Raw genomic sequence first — 19,224 nt, forward strand, 5'->3', positions numbered from 1 at the left:
AGCATCCTCAAGGACATTCGTATGAAATTTCTCTGCATAGTTTTATCTTTAAATTCCCAATTGACTTTGCTGATACGTTTTATTTAAAAGCTGAAATAGTAAAAACATATCAGATCCTGCTGTATTAAATATTCTTGTCTAAACACACTATTGTCACATACACAAAAAGCAATGTGAATCCTATTGCTTATTGGTGGCATCTTTATTTAAATGGTTTGTGGTAGTGTTTTGTCATAATTTCACTCATATTCCTTCTTTCTGAGAAGGACATAACAGTTCGGTGGTTGCATATAAATAATACTAATACATAGCATATTCCCTTAAATTAAACTGGCCTTCACTGAGGCAAAGGGCTATCACCACAAAGCAGAAGAAGAGGTACGTTGAAGAGTAGAGAGAGAGAGAGAAAGAAAGAAAGAAAGAAAGAAAGAAAGAGAGAAAACGTGGAAGGACACTGGAGACTCCGCCAGCTCACACTGATGTTGGAGTAAACAGCTTCATTTCCCTAGCAACATGGCATCAGGAAGGCATTTAAAGAGACAGGACCCCAATTCACCATTTTTTTATTTGTTATTTATGGAAGATCTTCCTTTCAACTGTACATGCATCACGTGCTACATGTACCAAGCCTGTTCATTTGACATATAGGGTGTTGCATACATGTTGCACACAGGTATCCCATAGAGAAAAGGGTATACATCTTTTTGTCATTTTCCAAAATAGACAGTGATGTAAAGTGAAGGAATAAGCTGGCAATGCCACACTACTTTGATATATAAAAGAGTAGTAAATAAATGCTATATTCCGTTATGATGATATTTCATCAGTATTTCAAAACAATGAAGGAATGGTTATTCAAAAAACAATGGAAATTAAAATATTATAGTACATCAATAAATACAAGATTTTTACCATAGCACCATACACTATAGTATTACCACCACAGTACAATTCTCTGAAGCGTGGTTAATTTGTCTGCTCTCACATAACAAGTGTGCACTATTCTGATATACTATAGTCAAGTGATAGTTTGCCATCGATGCTCGAGTGCTGCACTGTGTTGCAGGTAAAATAACACAGAGGAGGGGGTGGGGGATATAGAGGCGGGATGAGAGAGGGAGAGCAAAGAAAGGCTCGGAATACAGATGAGCAAAGCGGAGGTGGGAAAGGCAGGGAGTTTTCTGCAGGTGAATTCTGAACACCAGGGGGTTTTCCTGCCCCCTCATTTATCCATCCCTCGTTTTCTCTCCCCCACTCCCCCTTGGGATGCGAGGGGAGGTGGGTGATCGCCAAAGCCAACTTTTAAAAGTAATGAGAGAAGAGGTGGATGATGGCGAACAGAGGGATGAAGGGATCCAGGTGACACATGGGAAAAAAGAGACTGATTAATATGAGAGAATTAAAAGAAGAGGTGGAAAGTGCAGAAAGAACAATGAGCATTGCAGAGATATTGCAGTGGGAAGAGCCAGGAATATGAGGCACAGTGTTAGAAACCATAGGTGTTGCGAAGGTATATAGGCCGGTTACATACTGTGTGTATCCCAATAACCTCAAACTCCTGAAAGCTTTTAAACGTTCTAGGAGAAGAGAGGAAAAGATAGAGAGAGAAATACTGGACTTTCCATGAAGCACATCTTCCCATGAAGTGTTTAACTAACATCTGCATAACTTAAGTGAGTTCAGTTCAGTTCTGAAAAAAGCAATAATTAATAAGTTCATGCCATCATCATTTCATTCAAGAAAATGCAATTTAATGTCATGTGTAACTACTGTGCTGTGAGATAACTTAGAAAAATAGCAAAAAGTGATAATCTGCAATTGGTCTATTATTTGGATCTATTACTAAATGATCGTACATTTCATAAACTCATAGATTGTTGCAATGTAATGCATTTACTTTTATTTAATTTCAGCAAATTTAAATTATATTTGTGACTGGTACTGATCCTTACAAATTATTATAATATGTTTGTTGTTTATACTGTGTTATGTGTCAAATGTGAATATTTTGTATTGTGCAAACTGAGTATAATATATATACTGTGTATTTAAAAAATATTAAATGGTTTTATGAAAATGAATATATTATTAAATATAAATGAAACAACCAGACAATCAATAACATCTACAAAGATTGAAACCAGATGTAAAAAGTTGTGCCAATTTTAACTTTTTTAAGTGGATTGTGTACATTCTGTAACTACATAACTGCTGTGTTGGTGGACCACACACCCAAGATTTCCACCCACACTTACGCATTTGCTGTATAGCGACAGTACAGTCACTTGTGCATCTGGCAGTAATTGGTCACACTGTTTCTGCTTTTGATAGATAATGAATGAACTTTCTGCTTAAAGCTATTAGTCAATGCATGTCTTGGGTTATACGAGTGGGTGTGGCAGGTGTATTATGAATGTGTGTGTGCAATAGGGGGCTAAAGGTGGTGTGTAAGCGACCTCACAGGGGTGGAGGGGGTTTTACCAATCACGACCCACTTGCCTCTCGCCCGTCCTTTTTTCTCTCTCTTTCTCTCCAGCAAACCTCATTATATGCAAGTCAGCCTTGCAATCAGAGAGAGAAAACACAAACTAGGCTCAGGCATGCAGGGATTTCTGCATGAGTCAGAGAGAGAGAGAGACGTGGTGGGTGGGTGGAGGCGAACAGAAGGGAAGCAGAAAAAAAGGGAGGGTTTTGAGTATTTCATATTGATCTGAATGCATTCTGTGCAGTGAATACAAAGCAAGACACAAAAAATGAAAAGCCAGATTTCGGCAGACGGCAAACAGGGCATATTGAGCTCCTGTCATTGACTCCCGACAGCGAGTCTCGCTTTTTGGAATCGGTTTTCAAAAATTTGGATATCGTTATCAGCGTTGGTAGCAAATTGAAGAGCATCTGCACAAGTGGGAAGAAAAAACAATACAGTGACAAAGAGGAGAAACACGTAAGAATGAGGGCGAGAGAAAGAGAGAGAGAGGGAGGTGACAGTTTCTGTGGGGGCGATTACATTGGGAGAGGGAGGAAGAGAGCAGGATGATAAGGGTGGGCGGAAGTGACAACGTAAGAGAGAGGGGGGTAAGAGGGAGAAAGAGAGAGGTAGGGTTGATGACAAAATTCAGTGTCTCTAGTTATTTGTTTCATGAAAGCTTAAGAGACAGGACACCGCAAATTATGCCCACACATTTGACAATCATTTAAGCATCTATGGAAACTCTATGTTTTAAATGTTAAGATTTAAGGAAGGAAATTCTCATGAATAACTTGGTATTGCAGTACAGCATACAGTCCAAAACAAAAAGTCTTAAAGCTGGAAAAAACAAATGACTCAAATAGGCAAAAGATGCAGAGAGGATGCAAGATGACAAAATAGGAACCCCTTATGAGGCGATACACGGGTCTCTGAAAATAGAAACGGAAGTAACCTCCCAAAGACTCGACCCACTCAATATCTCCTTCGGTTATTTTCTCTCATTGGCTCTGAAATAAAAAATAATTCGCCATTAAGCTTCCTGCCATCTGTGATGTGGGTTTCTTTCTGAAATCAAAGAAAAGCACAACATGCATTAAACTGAAAGGCCCTGTTGAAGTTCAATGAGGGTCAAGTTAAAAGTCACACAATTTACATTTGTTTAACTGTACAAATACAACAGTCAACAACAAACACAATATATTCTATACCATGTATATGCTGTTTTAAAGAAGATACAATACAAAGAATTTTGAAAACAAAGATTCGGGACTCGAAAAGAGAGCCCAGGGTTCTAAAGAAAACACATGTATTGCTGTGATAGTAACGCTTTAGAGAGAACAAAAACACTTTGGATCAGACTGCTACAATTATAGAGTATAATTTCGGGCATGTGACTATTTCTAATAAGCACAAACAATGTACAGCACTTATTATAATGATAATGACTTGTAAAGCTTGAGTAGCTGTGATTGTATGATTAGGCCTATGTATATTGTAGGTAATTTTTAATCGAATGATTCACACCCATTGTGACATACTTATAACATGTGTTCAATAAATGGTATCCTCTTTTTAATGGCCTATGTACTATAGCTTTAGTACTTTAAGATATTTTTCTTTGCACTATTTAAGGAAGTAAGATGAAATTGAAATTCAAAAACATGTCATCATTGAAATGTGACTTTGCATTGCACCACGAACAATGAAAAAGAAATGTAGTTCGCATAGTTCATTTTAAAATACGACCAACATGGATATGAAATATGGGGTAAGTCAAATTACAAATTATTTCTCTTCAAGTTATATGGTCACTCCTACATGAGGTTGAAAGTAAAGAGAGCAGCAAAAGTTAGAAAATGTGCAAACTTCCTCGGGGACGTACCCGTTGCGGGGGCACGTACGCGGTGTATTCCGCTTCTTGATCATCCCACGTTCAGGAGAGGAGACGAGATACCCGTCTGACACTGCGTTACGTCTTCGGGTTCCCCAAATCACCATCCAGAATTGGTCATTAGCACGTAGACTACCGGTTGGACGCATTTCCGTGATCTCGACGCACTTGAAGACTTCGTAGCGAGTTACACTTGAATCGATTTAAGCGCGTAGCTATGCCGTTGTGACTGCTTCCAGTTGACGTCTGTTTGAATAACTAACGCGAAAACGCATCAATTTGGGGATGATTCAACGACGACATACACTGAGATTATCGACACAACTGGGCGCTATGTTCGAGATCTACTCATTGCGACATCTGAGTCCCAAAATGAAACCTCTCCTGCATTGATAACAATAATTTAGACAGCAAATTGCTGGAAAACCAACCCGCACTGAAAGACTGGAGTGAACGGTGCGCAGGGAAACACGACTCAGGAAACATACAAATTCATCGTGATATGCTATAAACAAGTGTCCAAGTGTTGAAATAATAATCAGAGAGATCTTGGTTTGTAAAATTAAAATAATTTAAGTGGAATACTAGATTTATATTTCTTAACCGAGCCAGATATATCTTATATCATATAACATATTTGTACATTTTCATACATAAATGTACCTATCCAAAATATTTGTCACATCTCTCTAAAGGCTACCTTGACCATCAACCCCTGGTTTTTGTTTTGTTCAACGGGCATTTGGTCATCATTTGTGTGCCCTAAACGTATTTAGCTGCCCTCGGAGTTGAAATAGCAGTTTCAGAAAAAGGAACATATAAATAATCATTCTGTCCTCGTTCAACCGTGCTCTATGAGCATTGTGAAAATCCAAACTCTCCACTTGGTCTTTATAAATAGCAGCCCCGTTGACAAAATTCCGTCAATGACGTAGTGCGCGCACGTAGTTGAGTAGGTGATGCTTTTTAGTGAATGAGTCCCCCTCCCTCTCCATCTTACTAGTACTATCACATCGCTATAAAAAGCGTACGGTAGATGGAAAAACGGTTAAGAGCTGCTTGTTTCTACCAGGAAAAGAAGACAAGACGTGACGAGGGTAGACAGTGGCCCATTTGGAGACGTTCAGAAGAGAAAGAACCGGCCGGTTAAACTTCTTACGTAGTTAGGTGTAAACCGGTGGCAACCGAGATATCCTCCAGGAGCACCAACAATCCTACCGGACGCCGTCAGAAATCCTATTCCAGTTTTGTCACAATAAGGAGTCTCATAATTCGAGGTAAGTGGAATACTTATTTGTTTAAACAGTGAAGGTGTTTATTCGTTTAGGAATGACACAAATGTATAATCACAAATGATCAATGCTGAAAAGTCTTAGAAGTTTTTTCTTCAGATGACAATTTGTTTGCGTGTTTTTTAAAAGCTGTACGGCATATCGCAGATGACTTTAAACTTACTGCAGTGTGACTCACTTTTTTCGCACGTGGGCAGCATGAAGCTCCTTTAATTAAAGTCATCTACCCAATGAACAAAGCAATTGATAAAAAGCTGAAATTGTGTTTTTTACCAATCATGTGAAATAAAGTTTAGAGTAAAGGGAAAGAATAATTTATAATGACACTTCGGTTTGTTTTAGACTATTATTCGCAATTTAGTGGCAACATTATTATTTGATAGCATACTTTAAGTGAATGTCCGCCATGTGGAAAATATTTTTATTCGAATGTATTCATGAACAGATTTTTGTGTACTAATCCAAACATTCAATGACGCCAACATTTGTTTTTGAATAATCTAATGTACGATGACCCCACTCTCCGTAAAGACTTTCGTCGTCTCTCGTTGGGTACACCTTGTAAACATCCCCCTTCCACCCCTTCCGGTCCAATCCCTCGTACATAAACCATCATTTTATTATTGCTGTTATATTCAGAGTCGTTACCTCCCTCTTCAATTGAATGTAGAGTTTTCCTTCCTACCTAACGTTTCCGTTCAGCCTTTTTTTACACAGACTGTGACGTGTTTTCAGTCGTTTAAGTCAGGTCTGCGTCACAATTGCGCACTTTGCAGATGATTCGTAGTCACCTACTGTAACCCTTTAAAGACACACACACACGAATGACTGCAGTACAGCCCCTTAATTTCATACGGGGGTGTTTAGAAACGGAGTGGGCATCCGTTTTCATACGTAAAAGCTTTATTCATTGACGCGGTCGGGCATGGATGACCATAAAAGTGAATCCGCTGAAACAAATATTTACACGGTATATCAGAAACTCACAGATTCTAGTTGTCACCACCTGAAGTGGAGAGCTGTCCAAGGTGCTTCCGAAATCTTTTGTTTGATACAAAGCAGCTGTCTGTGGTTAAAATATATGTACGCTAATCAAATCAACTTACAAATCAGTTAGACATTTAACCGCAATATTGTGCTATTATATATTACCCACGCAACGATGGGGTTTTCTATTAAACTGGTTGTCTGTTCGAATAAAGAACAGAAACAAAGGGACTGCGTGTTTCAGCACCGTGGACAGCGGTCAGAGTCCCGTTTTGCTACATCCGCTTTGAGATTTGTAAAATGAAGCTGGGAATACTCAGCCCACATGAGTGAATTTAATACACTACAAAGAGAAGAAGGCGATATGTCGAGTGGAAAATTAATGTAATACTAAAGCTAAACTTGGAAAAAATGGCGCTACTTTTTAAAGACGTTCATGCCGACACCTACGTCACTGACCCAGCAGCTGTGCCCATGGGAAGCAATGTTCCGAGAACACTCTGCTTGGTCTTCTGTGGCTCTTCTAATACATATACATTATAATTTAAACAAAAATCAATATGTAAAATACACCAAACAAACAAATTTGTGATGAGTTTTTTATTTTTTCCATCACCTTTCTCTCTATGCTCATGTTTAACACGACTCTTGTAGATTTATTTTGTGTTTTTGTAACATGTAAAATTGCTTCTTTTTATTTGCAGTAGCCGTTGTATTTCTCCTGCTGAATTCCTGCTGTTTTTATCCAGCGTTCCCATAATGAGAGTCTTAACAGACTATGCCAGTACTTCATGACCTTGGCTCTAGACTGCTTACTGATTATGGAGTCCAACAGTACAGTAACAGTCTACAGTCATGGCTACTGAAGTCTGGATCCAGCCACTGACCTAAAGACAATGATACAGTATCTCAACATCGCAAATTACAAGAACGGTTGTGCAAAAGTACAGCAGTTAAAAGGAAACACCATGTTGACGCTCATGTTTACACACACACACACACACACACACACACACACACATGCAAAAGCACACACACACACACAAAATCATCAAAAATACTCTCTTTGACAGCAAACATTTGTGTGTAACTGAGCCTGTATTGGGGGAGCCCTGTGCTATGGAGGCTTGGCGTTTCATCTTACAAGCCAATAGGACTGCACTATTTCCAGTTACCATGCCAACAACCCCTCATGCCTACCTCTGCTGTCTCCATGGTGACCGTGGCTTTAGATTGTTACTGTAGCAACGGCACGTGGTAACAGTCTACAGCCATGGTCGCCAAGGGGCAGGTGTTATATAGTGACAACAGGAAACATCAAATATAATTGTGACAAGCAGGCTAAATTATGTTTTATGTGTTATATGAGCAGCTCGTTGCAATTTGTTGAGGATTTACCAACGAGCAGTTGCAGCTGATTTGATTTCCAAAAGTAGGTCAAAGTCTTCCATTATAAAGTTGGTGGAAAAGCTCAAGGCAAAAGGAAATGTGTTTCCCCAACTGAATCATCAAAGCAAGGATTACATTTACTGTACATTTGATTGCTTGAATTGGCTGATATTGTGATAAACTGAAAATGGGGACTGCAAACCTCATTCTTATGAATGATAAATGAAACAAATTGAAACTATTCAATATGTCAGATCTACAAAACCTAATTTACGCTCTACTGTAATAAATGTAATTCCTATACTGTATATTAATGATACAGTAGGTGTCTTCATAGTGAAGTGATGCAATCGAATGTGGGGAACCAATGATTGCTCCGTTTCCAGAGATTGTCCTGTGGAACAGGCAGAAGCAATTTTAATGAAACTGTGATTTTTGAGTGACAGAATATATTATGCAATTGATGAAGACCCATTTTAACTGGTTGCAGTGCCATCTGTGATGCTGGGGCAGGTGTCTCGATGTATTCAATTGTGAACAATGAACAAATATCACATTAGCAGGGTTGTCTTGTATAATTTCATATTGCATTGCTTCGATGTTTAGCACCATGCAACAGAAAAAAGCCAAAATGTCAGAAAAAACTTTCAAAGTCTCTAGGTTTTGGTGTCAGATATTGCCCTCTGGAGGTCAGAAACTATAATTGCAGAATGCACTGAATCTACTGGATATGTTTTGTGGAATGATAAAATAATGAAAAAGGTCAGTATTTACTTTGGCATTTGTCTCTGAAATCTATGCAATAAAACTAAATTACATTAAATAAAATTTGCTTCTAAAGAAAAGATATTTGGTTTCATTATTTCAAAATTTGCCAGTGTTATATTAATTTTTTTTTTGGACAAAGATGTGTTAGTCTTCCAGGAAAGATAAAAAAATATCTGATGGTGGAGTCTCTGTTCCCTACAAGTAAGAGACCATGTGCTAGTATTTGAACTTCAGCACATAAACTCTTACTGTTTAGGGCCAAGAGCTGCATACAGAGACATAAACTGATTCACAGCCTCTTTATTAAGAAGAATTAATAGAACACATTCAGGCTCTGTTTAAAGTTTCAATTGAAACAAACACCAAGACGCATTTTACATAGCTAGAATAAATATTTGTCACTATTTATCCGCTTCATCTCCAATTGAACCTTATTCTGCCCCTGTTCAAAGGCACCGCACCAGATGGAACAGCTAAATCATAAATATTTTTTCTACCAAAACATACTGATAATATAGATATCACTTACTGAAAATAAAAGAAATTTGTGACCTTTCGAAATTTTGGCTCTTGTCATGGTACACAGTACATAAACAGGAAAACCACGAAGCGGCAAAAATGTGTGTTTGGATCAAACTGGAAATAAATTACTGAAACCACACTTTGCTGGATGAACTCCCAAATTCCTGAAAAATGTTTGTACCCCGGTTATAGGACACTGGTTTAACCCATGGAGGCAAGAAAGCCAACATTCTCTGTCACAAAACCCATGACAAAACCACAATATTCCTAATGGGGTTGACTTATTTTTACAAAACACTATTTAACACTTTATACTCTTTTGTATCACATTCTTGCCAAATAAATATTTCCTTAACATCGTCATTAAATATAAAAAAAATAAAAGAACTTAAATAATAAATCTAAAACAAGTTGTGGACACTGTTCCACAATTTTCTTAATGAAAAAATTAAGTATATTAAAGTGTTAAACAATATTTATTTTTCAACTATGTGCAGATTGCTTGTTAGCAGAAATGGAATTAAGTAAAACGCGATAAGACATGTCAAATATACACACGACTCTTGCAGGTGGACATCGATCTTTGGGGATCATTTATTACCCGCTTATTCCTTGTTTGTAAATATGGTCCATGTGCTTCATCGCAGAGACAACAGAGTGACATTATAATCGACCTTTAAGACAAAATCTAGTTCAGTGCTAGTCTCAATCTCTTTCAATGGTTAGTTAAGAGATGCTTTCACAAAGACCTCTTTACTGTAAAACACATGTAATTAAGTTTGATATACTTGATATACTCTGGGAAACATTATAGTTAATAACGTTAATTTAATTTGTCACTGTTTTATATATACTGTATATATACATCAAAGGTATTTTGATTCAATCTACACTGAGTCAATGTTTCAAATACTTTTAATTTCCTGGTTTCTGGTTTTTAATGGTTTCTTCCATAATTCCTTGCTCTCTTACTCTCCCGTCCTCTTAATGAATCTAAATAAAATGACAATCTAAAACCATTTTAATTTAACACACTATAATCATCCTCTTTTGTTTAAAGTAGACTCAAGACCAAATACGGTTTACAAGCAATTACATATTTTATAGCAATACGAAAGGTTAAAGATCACAGCAAGAATTTAAAAAGCTTCAGCAGTGATTCGTTCTAGTCCTAAAGTAAGCTTGAACATTTAAACATAAAACATTTATAATAAATAGAGAACATCTGATGTAATAGAATTCATGAGATCCTGAAATACAAACACATACTTAAACGTCACATTACCAGGCACCTTTCACAAAAGACCACAGCCAACACATGTTTCTGCATCTTTCCTCAACAAACATCCACAGGGCAGCAATAGAAGAAATGTCGCAGTCCTACGGCAGTGCCATCCCTTCAGTACATTCCCTGGATGAGATGTCACTTGAAGTAACAGAGCGGGATGAAAGTGCGTTCAAATACTTGTATAAAAACACTCTGTAACTCCTCCCTAGTCTCAAAACCACACTTTCCTCATTCCTCAGAACAGATAAAATAAGATCTTGTTATGTTTAACACAGGTTGCTGGCATCATCTTGCCGTCTACTATGGCCCACAAGAGTCAAATACAACCTGATGTACACAATCTACCCTCTTAACCTACTTCTTTTCCCCAGACGTGCACCATACGTACACAACTATCTCACTTACCCTTGGCCACTGCTGTTGTGTAAGTCCATGCATTCCAAAGGCTGGAGTCACAGGGCTGTTGTAAAACTTACTGGCAAGAGGGAGTTTCTGTGTTTCTCCTCTTCTCTTGTCTTCAATTTATCAAAACCATGTGTTTGACTGGGGAAAGAGACACGTGGCATGGGGAAGGAAAGAATGGAAAAACAAAAAGAGAAATAGATATGGGAGGGACTTATATCAAGAAGGAAAAACAAATGAAAAAAATATTGTCTTAACAGTGATTTGTAGCGAAATAATTATATATGGTGAAACACTTTAAGAAATTGTTACATTTTCGGAGAAAATAATGATGACATTTTTAGCTTTCTGAACACTGTGTAATGGAAAATTCATTGTAGGCGCTTGAAGAATGAATGCATATTTTCTACTATGGTCGGTTACTGTTTATCTTTCCATAAACAGCTGTTACATTTGCACCCAATACATATTCACAGGCTATTATGATATTTTTTATAACGTGCCACACCAAACGTCGTTCCTATGCCCCTGCTTATATATGTATAGTTATAATTAAATGCAGCAAAAAAATTCAAGGGATAAAATGAAGCATGGCCAAACAGAAGAACATCAGCTGTGGTCAAGAACATCGTTCTCTGAGGAGCAGGGAGGCTGTTTTTCTATGTAGAATCTATGCAAGAAAAATAAATAAAATCATTGGATTTCTGCAAATGTATCAAATATATAATTTTATTGAATTTAGGGAATGTTGGAGGTTCAACACAAGGTTTTACAAGCTCTGATGGTAACCAGATTATTAACCTGACATGTGTTGCAAAATAATGATATAAGTTGTTATACAGTAAATAAACATTGAAGGATGCAATTTAATAATAGGAATCCAATATTTTATATTCAATAAAACATTTAAATTCTCATGGCAAAACAAAATAGTTGTCAACCACATTATCCAGACAAATGTTTGACAGCCTGTGTACATGTACGCCAACAAAACACAAGCAGACAAGCAAAACAAAGCAACCAATAAAAACACGAATTGATATTTTGCAGTCAATTACAATTGTAACTCATTTAACTTCCCTAATGTAACTTTCCAAGACACATATTTCATGTGAAATGCATGTGGGGCTAAATGTAATCGAAATCAATTGGATCATGAAAAGCATACTTGCCTTTACAGAATAAAGTCATATCTAAAGTTCACGGAGGAAAGGCCTTAATTATGTATTTGGCATATGTTGCATTAAAAGAAAAGGTAAGTTGTCAAGGTGGAGCAAGTTATTGAATTCTGAAGTAATTGCATTACTGGAATAATTTGCACTAAATAATCAAGCAAAACCCCAGGTATTTGTATTAAGAAAGTAAATACTGTCAAGATTGATTTGCACTGAATTTTTTCATTATCATTTACAAGAATACGAGGAGAATGGAGCCAAGAGGGAGCGAAAGAGATTTAGAGAAACAACGAGAGATCGGGTCATTAATCGGTAAGATGAGGTGTTAGGATGCCCTGGCAACATGGAAAGAGTGTACGAGGAGAGAGGCGTGCTTTCCACAACATCTGGAAATCATCACGTATGCAGTCTTGGACCGCAAAGTCCCTTTAAGCTATGAGAGAACACAGAGTTCCTACAACACACTGACAGAAATCAAAATGATAAACAGCTGCCAGTACAAAAACATTCTCAGTACTGCCCCCGCTGGGAACTGGCGGTACTGCCTATGTCACAAACAGATTTAGGCACATTTGGTACAAGTTCAGTATAATTTATCAAGGCATTAAGCGATGTTGTGAATAACCACAAAATTAAAATGTTACACTTTTCCAGAGTTTTTAAACAAACAAAAAACATGTTTACAGTAATGTATTTAAAATGGACTAACTGTGGAGTATAACTTTAACTGTTGATAAGCCCTTATATGCTTAATCAATATTATAGTAAACACAAACACAAATAAAATAATACTGCGTAGCCTACTTGAGAAAGTCTTTATTCCACAGTGTTTTCCCCTGAGAACAGCATTAGATTACTATTATAATTCACTTTTTACTACATTTCATTAACATTCCTCCATAAAAATAGCTATCATTTGATTCTCTCATTGAATCTTTTTGAGGAAGTCCTGATAAGACTGCCTATGTAGGGATGCTGCAGGAATAAAGTGTCCACCCGGATGAATGAGGGTTTGAACTCCATCAAACACTGGCAGCAGATCTTGACTCATCTTCTCTGGAATCACTCGGTCATCTTGTCCAAACACATGCAGTGAGGGAATTGCTATTAATGGCCCTTCATAGAACCGCTGATGCTGGGAACAAGTGCTGCGGAATCCGGCAACAAGGATGGCAAATCGGAAATTAAAATCAGGCTCTTGTTTTTGCTCCTGTAGGGCACACAGTATGGCTACCAGGGCAGCGCCCTGACTAAATCCCAGGATGCCATCAAAAGGACCAAGTTCCTTCACTGCAGTCCTCACAGTATCCACACTGTCCTCCAGTCCCAGGCTGCCCTCACACTCCTCCTGTGCTTTAAAACTGCGTGCCTGGATATTAGAGAACCACCAGCCCCTCTGGTCCTCATCACCGCCACAAGCCTTCTCTGGCTCCTGATTGGCTAGTAGGACAGAAGAAAGCGAGACTCAATTCAATGAATCTCTAGACAACTTACTAGGTTTTTCTGACATAACCAATGTTTATGACAAATACTCACTTTCATTTTGAATGGCTGGAACTTTGTGTGGTGCACTAATGTACACCAGCTCCACTTGTTTTTTTAATAGTTTGCGTAAAGCTCCTGTCTTCTCTCTAAAAGAGCTTCCATTTTGTCGATAACCGTGAATACAAAGAATGCGGAGAGGAGGCACAGCTTTAGACATAACGATCTGTCGAGTGTATTAGACCCTAGTTGTTATATTAACTTATGGATAAGACGTCACCGCTAACGCACACAGAAACAGGGAAGTTCTCTTTTTAAGTACGAGGGATGTTAACTTGTTTACAAAGGTTAAAATACCATTTAAAACACCGCATAAAGAAAGTAAACATGACACGCTTCCTGCTTGTGTGACTGATTTATTTTCGTGTGGAAACAAAACGAATAAAGAGTTCCGCCTGTGCGAGCGTTGGAAACATCTTAATTATAAATCCTCAAACCACAAATAAATGACGTATTAAATAGATTTACTATGTTTTTGTCAAGGTTTGGTGCACCTTACAAATATACGACTCGATATGGTATCTACAATCTGTTGTTTACGGCTGAGCACTAACACTGCGTTATAAAACGGATTTATAAATATTTTGTATCTTTAAAACTTTCTTTTACTTTCAAAGATAAATAAATGTAACGTAATAGTTAACAAAAGAAATAGGTGTAAAAGGTGTGGTCACAGAAATGTACTGTTACAGACAACATCCTACATTGCATACATTTGTTGTTAGACAATAAAAGTATTCTATTTTATTCTATTCTATTCTATTTCATTCTATTCTATTCTATTTTATTCTATTCTTTTCTATTCTATTCTATTATATTATTCTCAGTGCACTTCCAAAACGAAACGCCAGAGGCCAATCCTTCCCTAAGAAATGTGTACGGTATTTACGGTACTTCGATGAGTCAAATAGCAATTTTCTATGTTTGCTTTGCTTATGGACAATGTTTAATGATATAAATTAAAGAATACAGTTGACACTCGAATTAATTGGAAACAAAAATCTCAATAAGTAACACTGTTTCGAGTATAAGAAAGGCTTTGTATTGAAAAAACAAGAAGAGTTCATTTTTAAACGTTCTTTTGAAAAAGAACTGTAGGCCCCAATAGCAGATATTGTGACCAAAGCAGACAAGTGAAACTGCTCGAGCTAAGGGTGATAATAAACATTTAGCAGTTATTGTATTAAGAGAGAAAGCCAGATGTAGGCTACGGTATATCACTTAACGTAATAGGCCTATATTTTTTTTTGCAGAACAAGAGAAACAAACATACATCCAAGCTTTCAAAGAATGCAAAGGCTGATAGAAAAATAGAAATTGAACCAAAATCTGTATGCATTCAATATTTCAGGCTTTCCCACAGGGAAAGGTTCTTAATTTGGTGAGATGATTATTTCACCATTGATGTAACAGCGTTTTCAAGATGATTGTGCCTCCTGTGCACTCGACAATTAATCTGAAATGTGTAGCTGTGTCCCTGGGGGAACCTACTAATCCTTACTCATATACAACTGAAAGTTAATCTGAGTTTATCTATACTGATCTAAGGCCAATTTTATTCTTGCTGCCGTGACAGATAGATAGACAGACATACAGATGTTTGTTAATTGCACGTGTCTAATATATGTATAGCATCTCATACTTAATATGAATTAATCACATCATGGGAGGGAGAGAGAGAGAGAGAGAGCGAGAGACCAAATAAGCATAAACACTTGGCATATGCTTTGAGCTATAATTATGTGGGGGTTTTGTGGTGATGTGCCATGTTAACTTAAATTAGCAGCTATAAAAGAAGAAGTTTAATTATGGATACAGCCCCTCTCACATTTATTGTCTTGACTGCATATAAAGTACACACAGCCATTCCACAAACACCCTACCTCACTTCTAACGTGGATTGACTTAAAAACACATCAAGAAATATTTTTCCAATGCAAAGCATTTCATCACACAATAAATACTAAAATATGTTGCTTTGAGGGTCATCCTCCATCAAAAACGTATCGCTCGTCCCCCTTCATTGCCTCTGAGTTTTTTGTCCTCTGTCTGAACTGAATCTCCCTTTAATATTCACCATAATCAACCACAGAGATGTGTCACAAATGAGAGCAAATAAATAAAACAAGCCCTAAGGCCAGCCCTCCTTCCAGTGCTGTTTAAGTGATTTATTCTCCAAAATGACTTGTTAGCGGCAGGTGAAGGTGCTCCATTCGCACTCTTTGCGGTTGGAAGTTACCCTGCAGGAATGTCGGAGCAGAATACAGATGAGATAATAGATTACCGCAGAAACAGGAGTGCAGGGTTGTGAAAGCACACTTGCCTTCACTCACAAACAAGTGCTTATACGTTATGTCATTTAACAAATGGACCACTGGGTAAGAATGACAGTATTGCATCAGTATTGGGAAAAGTAACCATGCCAGAACAGCCAAGAAATTGGGAAAATAAAATCACAACTGTCACGTCCCATTAATAGGTTACAAAAAGTTAGGGACTAAAACAAATTAGCAAAAGTTTTAAGAAATTAAGATGTGTAGTTATATAGTTAGTTTATATTTATATATTTATTATATTTACCATTTTCAAAAGCATTTTACCAACGTTTTAGACATGTCTTAAAGTGTTGACGTCCAGATTTGTGCGAGTTTATTATTTTAGCAATAAACATTATATGAAACATTCCATTTTCTACCGCTTATCCGAACTACCTCGGGTCACGGGGAGCCTGCGCCTATCTCAGGAGTCATCGGGCATCAAGGCAGGATACACCCTGGATGGAGTGCCAACCCATCGCAGGGCACACACACACTCACTCATTCACACCCTACGGACAATTTTTTCCAGAGATGCCAATCAACCTACCATGCATGTCTTTGGACCAGGGGAGGAAACGGAGTACCCAGAGGAAACCCCCGAGGCACAGGGAGAACATGCAAACTCCACAAACACACGAGTCGGAAGCGGGAATCGAACCCCCAACCCTGGAGGTGTGAGGCGAACGTGCTAACCACTAAGCCACCGTGCCCCCCTATATGAAACATATTCATGAAAACTTTGTGTAAAAAAATATTTTAAAAAGAATATTCACCTCTAAATGAATTTAAATATTCGCCTCACAAGGTTGATTTCGGTAAGATTTAAGGTACAATTACAACCAATTTGTCAAAAAGTGTCATCAACCCAAAAATAAATATGGAACATGGACAGCTGACACATAGGAAAGATACAACCATTGCATCCGTCAACAGTATAGCAAGGTCTCATGAGACTTCACAAAGCCTATATCAAATTTTAAATGTGACCGCCTGTTTCCTTAATGACACATTAATGAAATTACAGTGCATTATGAGAAATGTATGGGTATCAGATAACAGGCCAAGTATATTTATAACTGTAAAAGTAGACAGTGCAGACGTATGGATGCAGGAAACTATAATGTGTGAGTTGAATCATGTGGAACTATTATTGCATTATTCAGATGTACCATATCATCATAACTATTTGCACAGCATGTTCTTGTAACTGCATGAGCACATTTCAATCACAAAGCTGATCATAATCTAAAGTCACATCTCCTTTGTAAACCATATGGTTGTAATCTCTTTTTTTTCACGTGCACACACATATACACCAGCTGCAGATTTAACACCTTGAGAGAGGTGTCACAACATGCTACCTGTAATACTCTGTTCACAAAGAGCAGGGGTTTGTTGCTGTGTTTTGCTTGTTTGTATTGTACCGTGCTGCTATCGTTGTGGGTGGGAATGCACCTTTTCCCCTCCCCGCAGCTACATTGACCAAATATTCATGCCTCTGCTGAGTGACCTCTCGATTTGGTGCGTAAGCTCAGTTTAGAATTTTTATTACAGTTTGATTTCAGGTGTATTTCACACAATAAAACATGAAGAATATTTGGCATTTTGCTGATAAACAACAAACGTCATATTGCATCTGTATTGTTGCATTTCTGAATGCATTTGAGGTTAAAATGCTTGACATAATGGACAGCGTGTCACAAATGCTCACAGACATTAACAATGCTTTAACATAGGCCTATGCATAATTATAGACTTGGTAACTTTGATGTAAATATGTGTTAGACTGATAATGAGAACCATTCTAAAAGTCTCCCCTGAGGACACGCTAATTAGTGCTAACCGCAGCTTATAATAGCAATACATTAGCTGCGTCTGAATTCGCTCACTTGTTCACTCATTCACTATTTTCTTAATAGCGAATGTTAAATAGTCCACTATATGGGGTAATAGTGAATGAAAATAAGTGAACAATTTCGGACACAGACGTAAAATATCCTGCGTCTGACTGTTGCGGACATTGATATTTCCCATGATACAACTTGAATCGGTCTGATGAGAATCACCCGAAGGACAGTGACCTTTAATAGCCTACAACGATTCATGATTGCAGGCCTACGCTTATACACTTGTCTTTGTTCTTGTTATTTTCTACTTTGTGAGAATAAACAGATTAAATGATATATGAAATATAGCAATAGTAATAGTAAAATTCAGACGCTGAATGTGTTTTCTAAAATGGTTAAAATGGTTATAAATTTTAACATAATTTGTCACGTTTATTGTTTTCGATTTTAACAAAGAGTACAAAAAAGTGTTTGTAAATTATTATAACATTTATTACATAAGAAATACTTAACAATTATTTAAAAAATAAAACACTGCAATAGGCCTATATTACATATATAATTTAATCTGTTTATTCTAAAAAGTAGAAAATAACAAGGACTAAGACAAGTGTATAAACGTAGGCCTACGTTCGTGAATCGTGGTGTTAACGGTCACACTCCTTCGGGTGATTCTTATCGGACGGTTGATTCGCGTTGTATCATGGGAAATATGAGTGAGCGAGTTTACATAAGCTGTGTCTTGTTTCGTAAGGCTGCGTCCTTGTGTCCTTCAGAGGTATAATCCTCTAAAGGGTGCTGTATATGGAGGATTCTCAAGTGAGACTTAAAGGGATATTTCAGCCAAAACTCAAATTTGCTGTATATTTATTCACCCTCAGGCCATCCTGGGATGTAGGTGACATTTGTTCTGGAGTAGAACCATAAAGAAGTTTGTTTGGAAAATCCGCAGCCCTCTCTGCTTTATATAACGGGAGTCTATGGGGTCCACCTGTCTAAGAGTTTCTAAAGCACATAATTCCCAAAAAGCGGCACCTGGCGACATGTTGACGTTTCGTGAAGCGAATTGTTTGATATTTTCATAAATCTGAACGTCATTTTTAATAATATTAGCCATAATGTGCAGCCTCTGCACACAATCGCAATCTTCTTCTTGTAGTATTTGGTGGTGGATGGCATACCAGCGTCTGGTACGTTTAGTGCCACCTGCAGAAAGGGAGTGTTGAGGCTGTACAGTATGGCTAATATTATTAAAAATGACGTTCAAATTTATGAAAATATCAAGCTAGTCACTTCACGAAACGTCAACATGTCGCCAGGAGACGCTTTTTGG

At 37.5% G+C, this 19,224-nt stretch overlaps 1 protein-coding gene across 1 annotated transcript; it reads right to left on the minus strand.

The window, feature by feature from the left end:
• Positions 1-12,985: 12,985 nt before the first annotated feature.
• ovca2 (OVCA2 serine hydrolase domain containing) lies at positions 12,986-14,063 on the minus strand. Its single transcript, XM_056736714.1, has 2 exons — positions 13,721-14,063; positions 12,986-13,624 (listed from the first exon to the last, which is right to left on the minus strand). The coding sequence occupies exons 1-2, from the start codon at positions 13,884-13,886 to the stop codon at positions 13,110-13,112; spliced, it is 681 nt and encodes a 226-aa protein (XP_056592692.1). The 5' UTR covers positions 13,887-14,063; the 3' UTR covers positions 12,986-13,109.
• Positions 14,064-19,224: the final 5,161 nt, after the last annotated feature.

This window comes from Triplophysa dalaica, chromosome 22 (assembly GCF_015846415.1).
Source record: "Triplophysa dalaica isolate WHDGS20190420 chromosome 22, ASM1584641v1, whole genome shotgun sequence".
NCBI lineage: Eukaryota > Metazoa > Chordata > Actinopteri > Cypriniformes > Nemacheilidae > Triplophysa > Triplophysa dalaica.